Source organism: Aotus nancymaae, unplaced genomic scaffold (genome assembly GCF_030222135.1).
Source record: "Aotus nancymaae isolate 86718 unplaced genomic scaffold, 86718_ANA_hifiasm-v0.15.2.pri h1tg000001l, whole genome shotgun sequence".
Classification (NCBI taxonomy): Eukaryota; Metazoa; Chordata; class Mammalia; order Primates; family Aotidae; genus Aotus; species Aotus nancymaae.
The window spans coordinates 9,150,553-9,163,889 of NW_026988412.1; the positions used below are offsets into that span (position 1 = coordinate 9,150,553).

General features: G+C 43.8%; 1 protein-coding gene across 8 annotated transcripts in view; it reads left to right on the top strand.

Annotated features, from left to right (window-relative positions):
* The window catches only part of KIF16B (kinesin family member 16B), a 300,381-nt gene that overhangs the window by 163,418 nt on the left and 123,626 nt on the right, over window positions 1–13,337 (top strand). For 7 of the 8 annotated variants that reach the window (XM_064377627.1, XM_064377706.1, XM_064377528.1 and 4 more), the window contains exons 16-17: window positions 1,873–1,955; window positions 3,428–3,516. In XM_064377627.1, coding sequence (XP_064233697.1) covers window positions 1,873–1,955; window positions 3,428–3,516 — 172 coding nt within the window. Of the gene's footprint in view, window positions 1–1,872; window positions 1,956–3,427; window positions 3,517–13,337 lie in introns of those variants that run through there. The other variant, XM_064377772.1, reaches the window with a different exon arrangement.

Below are 13,337 nucleotides of genomic sequence, written 5' to 3' on the forward strand. Positions count from 1 at the left end.
AATTTTACGTGACAGGGATAAGCAGATTGTAGAGTGGATAAGATCTGCTGCTGCCCTTCTAGGGCTCCTAAAGCTGTCTTGTCCTCCTTTTCATGGTGACTTCGTTTCTGCTAAGTAATGACAACACTAAAACCAACCCATATCAGTTACTCCCTATGGTTGTGATTTAAACCCATTAGTTTTTAACCATATTGAATTTGAAACTCCCTTGAGCTGTCCAAACGGTACATCGAATAGGCAGGTGGATATGCTGGCCTGAGCTCCAGAATAGATATCTGGTGTTGTATTTCTTGCAGGGGCCAGGTAAAGTTAGTATCCAAGCAAGAGGCTAGTGACTGTGGTCAGCCAGAGGTCACCTCTGCAAAGGAGACAACCCTCTGCAGCCCAGGGATTTTTGCCAAGTACAAACAAAGATCTACTGATAGCATAGCTTAGGAATTTGAAGAAATGCTAGAAAGGTACGCAGACTTTTATGTGAACTCTCCAGATTTTTAACTCGTGCCAACTAAAGATTTTGTTTTTGAAACGTGACAGGGAACACAAAAAACACATCTATGGGCCGAATTTTTTCCTCTGGCCACCAGTTTGTGACCTCTCGTCTAAACTCTCATCCTGGTTCTCCAGTCTTCATAATCTGTTTCATCTATCCAGTATTGATTCTTGATGCTGTTTCAAACATCCTGAACTTTGTGGATGGACATGACTCTTGAACATAGCAGGCCATTCTCCTGTCTATAGCTTAGCCTCTCCCTACAATTACCCCACATGGAACACTTCCTCTTGCCCTCTGGTTATCCAATGAGACCCAGCTTAGGTCCTTGGTGCAGAAGCCTGTCCCTAGCTACTCCAGGCTGCACTCGTCACTTAATCACACACTTAGCTAAGTATGCTGGACACTTAAGCACTCACATGTCATTCTTCATGGCTGTCAGTGCATGTGTCTTGCTTTACTGATGCTCTGAAGCATTGTAGACTCTCATACACGGATCAGACCATACACGTGGACTCTCACACATGGATGGGACTTGAGAAGAGACAATGAATCTCTTCTGCAACATCGTTTCTCTTACATGCCTCTGGTGACAAGGAGCTCACAGCCCTGCAGGTACCTGTGCCCGCCTTAAATAGCTGTGACTCTAGAATGGGTTTGTTTGCTTCAAGCTGAAATTTGTCCCTTCCCATGCTTTTGTTTTCCTTGGGCATTTTCCTTGAATTCTTTTGCCCTTCGTGCAGTTGTTTTCTAAATAAGGAAGACTCTCGTCAATCAAAAGAACCCTTTCTTGTGTGTTGAATGTGGAATTTTAATAGGGTTTTGACAAGAAGCAGTGTTTTTATTTGGAAATAGACCATACATCTACACAAGTCCTTTCCTGTCAAATTCTGGGGAAGATGTTAGTAACAGTTATCTATACTCTGCCAATTCCATCATGTTTTCTTCTGAAAGCACTTTTCTTTTGAGATTTCTACTTTTATCAGCATCAATAAACATTTCTCAAGTTGTGACCATATGCTTTGCTTGATATTACCTCTCTTTGGAGAACTGGTTTCTTTTTTTTTCCAGACAATCAAAAGTCTAATTATCTGTCTGTTAAGTTTTAAATCTCATAATATGTTGTAATGCTTATATTCATCACTTCTGTTGGATACTATGGATATGAGGATATTATGTGTGTTGTAACTCTCAGCTTTTAAATAAAGGCATTTCCAGATTTGACATTGGCTTAAGTAAGCAGACTTTTGAGACTAAAGCTTTCCCTTATTATTTTATAATACACTGGAAATTACATTTCAACAGTAGAATTCCATGTTATGATAATGGCAACTGACCACACTGCTTACTGTAAATTCATTACTGCTTTTGTGCGTTCTCAGGTGCTGTGATTCTCTTGGGAAGAACCAATATGTTTCGCTTTAACCATCCAAAGGAAGCTGCCAAGCTGAGGGAGAAGAGGAAGGTGAGGGACATGGTGTCTGTCTCTAGGAGGGAACCACTGATCGGATGTGGGGAAGAGTGGGTGGTGGTCACTCTGGTTCTAACCTTTTGACTTTCTGGGGTGTAGAACCACTGGAAAAGTAGTTCTGCAACCTGGATTGATTCTAGGGAGATTGTTTCCCAGCAGATGAGTGGCTGATGAAGTAAGAGAGCAAGCAAGTGAATTCCAGAGCAGACAGGAGAAACTGCCCCTCCTAGATCCTTCTCTTTAGCCTTCCACCCTTCCCACCAAGGAATTGGACATCATTTTGCGTTAGGTGGAGAGTGACTTCCTCTAATCAGCATCTGTTAGGAATTAACCCAACATTGGAGTCACAGTCATCCAAAATCAGCCACAGTAAATGGATTTTTCATTGACGTGGGAAGTGAGAGCAGGTGTGGGCTTAGGACAACTGGGAAAGACTTTGGTTTAATTGGAAGGGGACGTCTAACTTGCAGTTTAAGTGCTGTTGGATAAGGGAGCTGAGGACCAGAGAAAGGAGGAAAGAAATCTGTTCAGGAATGTCATGGCTGGTCCTTAGACTGAAGAAGATAATGAAGGCTACAACTAACATTTCTATGAGCCAGGAAGGGTGCTAAACTTGTACCTATATTCTACCACTTTATCTGTGCAGCAGCTGTTAATACCCCCAAGCTGTCACCCCCAGGTCAAGATGAGAAAGAGACCAAGAGTGACTCTCCCTAACTTGTTCTGTAGCCAGCAAGTGGGGAACCTTGGCTGCAGCACTGACTTGAATACCAGAAGCATTTGCCCTTGACCGCTGGTTACCCAGCCTCTCGTTTCTGTCTCCTTTATAAGAAGTGCCCGAGGTTGCCAGTGCCCTAGCTGGAAAATAATGAGAAAGCTGCAGACCTCAGCCTTCTCCTGGGTGGCTCGTTCTAGCCAGTGGAGCCTCTTATCTGCTCCAGCCCAGGGTCTCCCTAGAGGGTCCTTTTTGGTACAGTTTCAGAGGAACAGAGGGAACAAACATGTTTGCCAATAGCTTCCCATGGAAGCAAAATAGGTCAGGCTCTTACTTTTGGTCTCCCTTCCCCTCTCCTGCCTTCATCTTTATCGCTCCATAAGTGTGAGTGAGTGTTGTTGATTACAGGAGACTGCTGCCTGCCAGGCAATGGAGGATGGCAAAGATACTGTGACCCATTTCCTCAACTTTAACTGGTAGGGGAGACCAACTGGATTGTGGAGTTCCTGGTGAATTTCCCCAGTCCTGGAAGGCCAAGTACCTGCTGTGCTTAGCAGAAGGCTTGAGTTTGAAATGTACCAGGGCTTTACTGCCCCGATCTGCTTTCCTCAGATAGACCAGTTAATTGTGGTACGTGTTAATCAGGAGCGTGTGCACCTCATTGTCTCTCACACATTGGAAGCAATGAGTCCAGACCAGTGGCCTTTTCTTCTCTGCTAAGGTAACCACTCTGCCCTGTGTCTGCTCTTAGAGTGGCCTTCTGTCCTCCTTCAGCTTGTCCATGACCGACCTCTCGAAGTCCCGTGAGAACCTGTCTGCAGTCATGTTGTATAACCCCGGGTGAGTGAACAGCAGCATCTCCTTCCCTGTGAAGATCACTTTTGCATTTATTGCGCCAACTGCATTATAGTCACAAGATAAAAATAAAACTTCTGCAATGGTGCCTTCTTATCAAGGCAGCCACCATCATTTTCCGAGTTCCTTTCCAGCCCTTGCTATATATGTGCATAATTTTACATAGTTATAATCACAACATAAACAGGATTGCGTTTTCTGATTTTTCACTTAACAGCATAATAAGCATTAGCAAGGGTTATTACAAGCTTCAGTATCATTTTCATAACTGTCTAATATTTTAGAGTTGGCACTTTGATTACTCAGCGCGTGATCCCTTTGGCTTACGCGCTTCTATCTCGTGGTATAGATTATTTGTAATAACAGAGGCAGCCTGGTTCTTAGGCCATCCAGCAGTGCAGGAAATTATCTTCACTACTTCAAACACTAGGGGACTGCTGAGAGCACAAATGAGAGTGTTTTAAATGGACTTAGTGACGAGGTGACCTTGGACAGTCACCTTAACTCATGTCCTTAGTGGCTTCATCAATAAAATGACAGTGATAATGAAGATGCCTAAAAACAGGGAACTTTGAGGGCCCTTTCAGTTGTGTGAGATTCCATACTTTTATCTTTCTTACCAGGATATTCGCACGTAAAATAATGGAAGTAAATCAAATGGCTATAAAAGTCAGAAAAAATAACAAGAACATTTTCTAGAACTGTCATTTATTTAGTAGTTACTATATGCTAGGCACTATGCCAAGCACCTTGAATCCGTGATCTTTCAAATCTCACAAGCCTATTTCTACTTTACATATGGGGAAATGTTAATACATTTGCTCTCCGTCAGTTTCATAATTAGAGCTGAGGCATGCATCCAGGTCTGTCTGATTCCATCACTCATGCTTTGACTCTGTTACTGCTTGCCTTACTGCAGCTACGGGGCGGGTTACATTTTCCGTTGCTCCCTCTCTGCCAACCCTGGCATTTCTCACAAACATCGAGCCATGTGCTGAAAGGCATTCACTCCTTCAGCCCAACCCAGTGTTCTGATTTGTGGAAAGCAGATACCTAGAAGGAATTCCTTTAGTATCATAGGAGGGGTCCTTCATCACATTTCTGGATTCCTCATTTTCTAGACCACAAGCTGAAGCCCAAATCCAGCACCTGCGTGAACTTAAGAAAAAAGCCAGGTAGTGCAACACTGTGGCTGTGGACTCCTGGGCCCCTCCCTCCGCCCAGGATTTCTGGAAGCACCAGCAGTCGACTCCCTTGTATCAGCCTTCATCTTTCCCATTCCGCCTTTCCATTGTGTTACATCGTCATTGAGGGAAGTTACGGTCATTAAATAATTCTGTCCTGAAATAAGCTGTATCAGTCAGACCTCTGAAATGGGAGAACACTCTCAGAGCCACTGAACGATAAGTGCTTCAAAAGGCACATTTTGTTGTCAGTCTTTAATTCCTTACAGTAGTTTTAGCAGTTGCCTTTTATTGTGACTGAGACGGAATTGCTTATGTTTAAGTTTAATGTAATATACACATCTTTAGTGTTTATTTCAGCTAAAATAGTGTGATCCCATCTGTTAAATATTGTCTAGTTAAATTGCCCTGTGATATGAAAAGTGCTGGCTTGGAAGTGTCTCCTGGCCCAGCACCCAGTTAGTTAATCCTGGAATCCAGGTACTACCTTTATTATCCTCCACAGAGGTGGCGCCTTTTAATTCAAAACCATTTGATAATGTAATATGGCTGTTCAGCGGCTTTGGAAACCAAAAAGTGATCTTCACATAGCCTCTCCTTTGACTACAGTGTCACTAGCCATGGGCACCTCTTTGCCTTACATGTACACATGGGATGGAAGTCTTTCTTCTCCCCAAAACATAGGAGAAAGCGTAGTTCTCTTTAAAGTAATGCCATTTTTTTGTTGTTAGTTTTTAAGTACAAATAGTTTCAGTGTTTACAAAGTGCAGGTCAAAGTATACAAGTTTTCTTCTTCAAAACTTTTCAGTGACTTTCTATGGTCTAAAAGGTAAAGTCCCAGCCTGTACCACGTCACTCGGGCTGTCCGCTGTCTGCGCTCCTCTCCCACCTCCCTCCAGGTGTCTGGGCTCCAGGATCCCGCTGTTGTTTTTATTGCTCAGTCACATGTGGATTAGCCTGTGCCCCTGGGGCTTTTCCTTTGCTAGTTCCAGATGATGGGATGCATTTTTGCCTGGCTACCTACTTGGCATAATACAGCCGATCTCTACTGTGGAAGTTATTCCCGATTTTCTGCCCCAAAACCAAAAATCAGTGTCCCTTCTTCACTATACGTTGCTCCATTTCTTTCCTCCTTATTTTAGCCTTCTTTGTAATGTACATTCATCTATCAGCAAATCCTTTCTCAATGCCTCCTGTGAACCAGGCCAGATTCCAGGACAGGGGCACCATTGTTAGTAATCCTGAGGTCAGGTTGCCTGCTTGTTGAAGGAGAGACACAATCAACAGATAATTTAAAAATAAATCCAGAAAGTGAAAATGAAATGAAATCAAATGTCTTGGGACAGTGCTTGATGGAGTGATCAGGAATGAAGAAGGGGTGTTTGGTCTAAGACTTGCGTGGAGAGAAAATGACACTTATAAAACAGACAGGGGGAGAATGGAAAGCATTTAGACATAAGTGGAAAGCACATGTGATGGCATCAAAGTGAGAAGTGAAGAGAGGGCCCGGGTAGATGTGATGTAGTAAGCGAGAAGAGTGGTGCAAGTGGGGGTGGGGAGGCCAAGGGCCAGCTAACATGGGCCGTCAGGCGATTGGGAGGGGTTTGACTGTTTTTTCAGAGTGCTGGCAAACCACTAGAATTATTTAAGCACGAGAGTAACCTGAAGATATACTTAATACAAATATTAGGATGTACACCATTTGGAGAATGTGGCATAGAAGCAGAAGGCCATTTAGAAAGCTATTTCCTTAGTCCAAGTGAAAGGTAATGGTGTCTTGGATCTGCATTTTAGCCATAGAGATGGCGCAAAGTGGAATTGAGGAATTAAGAGTGACTCCCAGGATTCAGGTTCAAACAGCTGCTGCAGGTGGTATACTCTTTCCTGAGATGGGGGAGACAGGGAGGACAGGCCTGGGCCAGCAGTTGGGTAAGAATTCTACTTATGTATCATTCCTATTAGAATGGAAGCTTTTTAAGGTCAGGGGCCTTGCGTAGTTATTTTCTGTATAAGGTGTCATTCATATAACATGCTTAATAAAAATTTTGTAAACAAATTAAGAGTAAAATTTTAGTAAGACACATGCATCCCTTTGGGAAAGGTTTTTAAAATTTATCTGGGCGTGGATGTTCCAAATATTGGAAAGAGACATATTATGCAGAGGAATGTTTTTGTGGTATAGATCAAGTCCCAGGGGATGCTGCAGTTATTTGAATAATCTCAAAATCATGTTCAGGATCTTTAAGCCATAGGTGGGAATAGAGCCTTGTGGTGCAATGAAGAATTAGGCCAAGGCAATCAGAGCATTCAGGAGAAGCAATCTGTTTTAGACTGAATTATAGGTGGTTCTGGATGCATCCGACGCTACCATTGTGTAGCCTGTTCACCTGGCTTCAAGTGTACATTTTGTCTCTACTACCCCTTGCGTTACTCATTGATACAAATTCAAATAAAATTTGTGTAGTGCTTCTTCATACTTTCTTTGTCTCTGGCTCCCAGGCCCCTTCAACTTGCCACCTGCTATAGAGAGTAATTGCTCATGAATTTTAGGCGCTTGAGGGGTGGGTATCCAGGGCCAAGTCTTCACTTAGCATTCTTCCCCATTGTAATGACTTCTAAGCATACAGTTCAGTAGTGTGAAGTGCATTGGCGTTACTGGGCAACCAATCTCCAGGACACTTTTCATCTTACAAAAGTATAACTCTGTACTCGTTAAATATAACTTCCATTCCCTCCTTCCCCCAACTCCTGACAATCAGCACTCAACTTTTGTCTCCATGAGTTTAACTACTTTAGGTACCTCCTATAAGTAGAATCATACGGTGTGTGTCCTCTTCTCACTGGCTTATTTCACTTAGCATAATGTCTTCAGTTAAGGTTTATCCACCGTGTAGCATGTGTCAGAATTTCCTTTCTTTTTATGGCCAAATTAGATTCCGTCGTATGGATAGACCATATTTTGTTTATCCATTCATCTGTTGATGGACTCTGATTGTTTTCACCTTTTGGCTGTTGTGAGTAATATGCTATGAGCAATGGTGTCCATCTATCTGTTTGAGTCCTTGATTTCAATTCTTGTGAGTATATACCCAGAAGTGGAATTGCTGGATCATATGTTAGCTCTATTTTTAATTTTTCAAGGAACTGCTGTATTGTTTTCCACACCAGTTGCACTATTTTGCATTCACACCAACAGGGCACAAGAGTTCGTTTCTCCACATCCTCACCAACACTTGTGATTCTCTGTTTTTATAGTACACATCAAAGTGTCTGTGAGGCAGTGTCTTATTGTATTCTTGTCATCTTTATTTTCTTCTTCTATTTTCTCAAAAGTGTCCAATTTTGAAAATAGCATTTAAAAAATATAGAAAGAAAATCTCAAAATGTAGTTCCCCCAGTAAGTATAGTAAATAAATGATGAATGTAAACCTAACCTGGATGGATTTCCTGATGATTGTGTGACCTCTCTCACGTTCTGCCAAGTTCAGTTCAGCTAGCTCATTTGCATGTTTCTCAAAACCCAGTCAGTGGTAGGCGTCCAAGGAGTCCCTGTAACCAGGGAGCAGTGTGATCATTCATCCTTGCATTGGAAGGAATTGCTGTGATTTCTCAGGAGTTGGCTGAGCAGCACAAGCCCTGGAGAGGCTCTGAAGGATACTGGAGGTGAGGGTTTGGACTGAGGCAGCAGTGGGAAGAACCTAGAAGGGTGAGCGCAGAGATAGGTCAGGGAGGCATGAGGTTTGGATGATTAATTGGATTGGGATGTAATGAAGGAAAAGATGTAGACTTCCAGTTTCTGGCTTCGGTAACTGGTTGGGTGCTGCATGCCACCCAGCTGAAACAGAAATATGGGAGGAGGAGGAGCAGGCTGTCAAGAGGAAGGGAGGATAATGAGTACAACCTTGAAAAACTAGGCCCTGCGCCTTGAACTTTCTCCTGTAAGTGACTATGCGTTTGAGGACTCTGTCAGCGATCAAACGCCCCATGGGAAAAGCTGGGTTTTATGTGGCCTGTCAAAGGCGGTATTTCTCCACTTGGAGAATGAAGGCAGATCTCCCTGTTGAATAAAATAGGTGTTCACAGCCCTGCCATTTACCTCATTCATTCAGTGGTGCTTGAGGGTCCATCATTTGTCCAGCCCTGTGCTGGGGCTTTGAGTGAGACAGACCAAGGCTCAAGTCATCTCGGAGCATGATTTAGTGAACAGGGAAGACACTTGTAAAGCCTGTCAGAAATCAGGACAGTGGTAGCATTATCTTTGCACATGCCAGACTTGATTAGTTCGGAGGTCTTTAACTTAGGGAAACTGCACATGTCACCTCAGACCCATGCTCCCAATGCATCGCATCTCTTCATAACTCAACTCCTAGGGCACCTGCATGGTCACTGAGCCCTGTGAGCAGTCTCGTAGCTTCAGCAGGTGACCAAGTCCTGCTGAGAAGTGCAGAGTTTGGAGACCCTCACCCACATTTGCCTTGTCATCTCTCCCGGACTAGTTTTAACAAAGAGGAATCAGAGCATGGATGGCACCTCCTGCTCAAACAGACTTGTTTCAGGGCTTTCTTCTGCTCTTTGCTACTTTCCCCCTCTTGGCCAGACTAGCTGCTGGCCCTCTTAATTGTTGTGTAATACAGAGTAGGTGCTTATGAAATGTTTGCTTCCCTGCCCGCCTCAACGTGCGCGCGCGCGCACACACACACACACACACACACACACACGCCTTCTGGGCGCCTCCTTCTCTGTGCTAAGCTCTCGTGCTGGCTTCCGCCTGCCAGTGTGGGGACTCCCCTCCCTTGCCCAGGTCCCCGTGCAGCTGCTGCTTTCCTGTCGGTTGATAGCAGTCATCACCCACTCTATCCCTTGGGAATTTTTTTCCTTCCCCAGTTGGCTCCACATAGGGACTTTGTCTTCCTAGCACGCTTCCTCTTGTTGCCCTCACCTTGAGTAAGTATATGAGGATCTTTCACTCTGAGAGATGGTGCTGCCCATCACTGTGAACATGTAGGACAGATTTTTTTTTTCCTTAAATGGACAATGTGGTCAATACATGAGGAGCAGCAAACATTGCAGAGCTCTGATTGGCATGGTTCCCACTCTGCTTCCTGTCTGTATCTGATGGCAAAGGGAAGACTTGTGGGCCGGTCCTCACCGTGAACCCGAGGAAGCAACTCACCACACCTCCTTAGCCCTTCCTGATCATGCCCTCCTCCTCTTCTCAGCATCTGGCCTGACCCCTCAGTACTGACCAGGTGGTGACTTCCAAGCTTCAACCTGATCATCTCTGACTCAGTTCTCCAATGCTGTCCTCATCACTTTCCACCCGGAACTTTATCCTGTGATTTACGTGGGTCACACCTCTCTTCAGGCCTCTGCATCCGTAACACTGTCTGCGACTCCTCCCCCCTCTTCCCTTGGCCAGTCCTCTTCCTCTTTTAAGCCGAGCATAGAGTCATATCCTCAGGAAGCTTTCTGGGCATTGCCAGTTGGAGCTAAGTGTCTCCTGTGTATCCTCTCGCAGGCATTTTGTGCATTCCTGTAGCGACTCTTTCCAAATTCGTTTCTCTGATGTGTATGCATTGAATTGATATAGACCTCTTGAGGACAGGCACTATACTTCACTTATCTTTGAATCTCCAGAAGACCTCACAGAGTGGGCACCTCACAAATGTTCATTGAGCTGTAGGTTTTGGCCAGCAGATGTGCTCTCAGCACAGAGGATGTGTCTGCCATCTCACAGGCCTACCCAGGTCTTTTGTCAGTGGTCCTTGTGCACTGTTTCCTATATCCATATTACTTGGCCTCTGTCTTTGTGAGTGTCTCACCCACACATATGTGATTCTACACATTTGGTGGGGTTACAATTTACATACCTCTTGGTTTCTTTGGTATTGTGTGGACCTGTGTGTGTTTTTTGCAACTGACTAAAAAATTGCTGCATAGTACTCAGGTTTTCACAGAACAGAGGTCTCCAAAAGAATTGTGACTGGTTTGCAAATTATTGTATCCAGTAAGCTCCAAGTTATCTTCAGAGCAATGTGATTTTCGTCTTTGTTCAGCAGGCAGTCTACTAATTTTCTAAACAGCCCATGTCTAAAATAATACCCTGTGCTCTGAATTATAGTAAGATTTGCAGTTTTAAAAGCAAAGTTCTTGTTCCCCAAGAACATTGTATCAGCCTGACTGGGCACATAGAGTTGGAACACAGTTTTGGAAATTACTCCTGGCCCATACCTCAAGCTCCCTGGAAGCCGTGATTTGTACGCACACATGCGTGATACTTGGTGCCAGATAATTTTTGGATTAGGCAGAGAAGCCTGGTGACTTCCTTTGGGAGTTAGCTCCATGTTGGAGAGGTGCCCAGCCAGGGTCTTTGCCAGGAGATAATTTTCCTGCAGGGGAAACATTCCTACTCAGCTGGTGCAGCGTCTTTATGAAGAAACCAAGCCGACTGCTCAAGCCTCCTCTGCCTCGCTCTGAGACTGCAAACAGACAGCTAATTTGGCAAGATGCAGAAGCTTTCACAGCTTCTTGAAAATGCTCAAAGCAAAATTAGATAACTTCCAAGCTCATTTCAGTCTTGAAAATAAAAGAATTTTTCACTGGCACATTAGCCTCCTCTGAGCGCTAACCAGTGATGAGCCCATTTAAATGGATGTATTTGAATAATTAAATTCTAAAGAGGAGAAACACCTAGCTTTCAAACCTCATTAGACTAAAACATATCAGAAATCAGGACCAAAGCTGTATCTGATGAACCACTGAAGGAGCGTCATTCCAGGAGTGCAGCAGCCCGAGGGGTCTGGTTAGCATCAGGGCCAATGCAGACCCGGCAGCCATGGGAGGCTCCTAACTCAGGATGGTCTACAGTTATCGACGATCATGGGAAGAAGACAGATGAGGAATACTTACATTTATTTTTTACTTCAATATGTTCATTATGGGAAATTTAGAAATCACAAACAAAAAAAAAGAAGTGACTACATTTAACACGTTACTGTATCTTCTAGCCTCTACCTCTGTTTCTTCCACTGTCTCTGTCTCTCTGTATGTAGATGTACACACACATTTATATATGTATGTACATTTATATTTTACATCTTTTACCAAGATGGATTAATATCGGACTTGTGAGAGTTTCTTGCATTTACTATTTTTTCTTTCATAAATAATTTTCTACATTATTTTAATGCCCATGCAATATTCCATTGTCTGGCTATTCCATATCTCGGTGTTCCCTAGCCTTTTTGGCACCAGGGACCAGTTTCATGGAAGACAGTTTTTCCAGGGACAGAGATGGAGGAGGGGGATGGATGGTTTCAGGATGAACTCTTCCACCTCAGATAATTAGGGGAGTCTCATAAGGAGTGAGCACCCTAGATCCCTTGTGTGTGCAGTTCCTGATAGGGTTTGCTCTCCTATGCAAATCAAATGCTGGTACCTGTTCGCAGCCTGGGGGTTGGGGACCCCTGCCATTACCATATTTGACTTCTATTGGTAGGCATTTTGTTGTCTAGTTTTTAACTATCACAAGTTAGTGGGCTGAAGAGCTTTGTAGCTAAAGCTTTGCATTTTCTCATGATTAATTCCTCAGCGGGGAGGAAGTAGAGGTGGAATTGCCAGGCCAGAGTGCGTATAATTTTAAGGCTCTCGATGCATATTCACAAATTAATTCTACAGAATGTTTATATCACTACCATTCCCACTGAGAGATTAGACTATCTTTTTGTTTTCAAGCTGAAAATAGGCCTTCTTGAGGTGTTGAATGTGTCGCTATAATTACGCCCTCCTAGACACAGTTCTAGGCTGTATTCACAGGCCCTAGAGTCTGGGGAATCTGGCTAATAGTGGCTGTCTCTAAAAGCATGCCCTGGGCATCCTGGTCATCACCAAAGACTCACCAAGCTCCTAATTCTTTCTGTGCTGAGCTGCTTCCTATACTAGAATGCTATGGGAGATTAGCATTCGCCTTCCTGGTGCTTTCAGATAAAGCATGGAAATGGATTTCCGGAATGTACAGCTGGAAATAACTAGATTCCAAATGAAGAGTTTGGGGATTTGAACAGAAAAAGCCAAAGGAACCAAGGTGGTAGTGAGAGCTTCTCCCCAGACGACAACAACTATATGAAAGGAAATAGTTTCATTTTCCTCCCCGTATCCCTCTCCTTCCCTGTTTCTTTCATATCTCCTTCCTTCTCTCCCTTCCCTTCCTTCCTTCCTCACCTACTTTCTGCCTTCACTAAACTTGGAGGATGAATATATCACATTAGGGGGAAAGTAAGGAGACACCAATGACAGGGTTACACCCTTTTTGTACTGAGCCTTAGCTGTTGTACTGAGCCGCAGCTTTGCTGTCACAACTCTACGGTTCCAGAAAACAGACACAGAATCTAGTTTGTTGTTTACTCAGTGCATAGCAGCACACCTGGAACTTAGACATCTAATAAACATGAACTAACGGGAATGCATGTTTCCCTTTGCTTTTTAACGGTGTAGAAGGGGCTTCAGAAACAGAATCTGCTGATAGCTGGAGATATTCTCAACAAGGCGTGCACCTTTGTTATGAAATGCACCACACCCTTAGATTGAATTATGAATCCTTTATTTTAGGTGGTGACCGAGAGG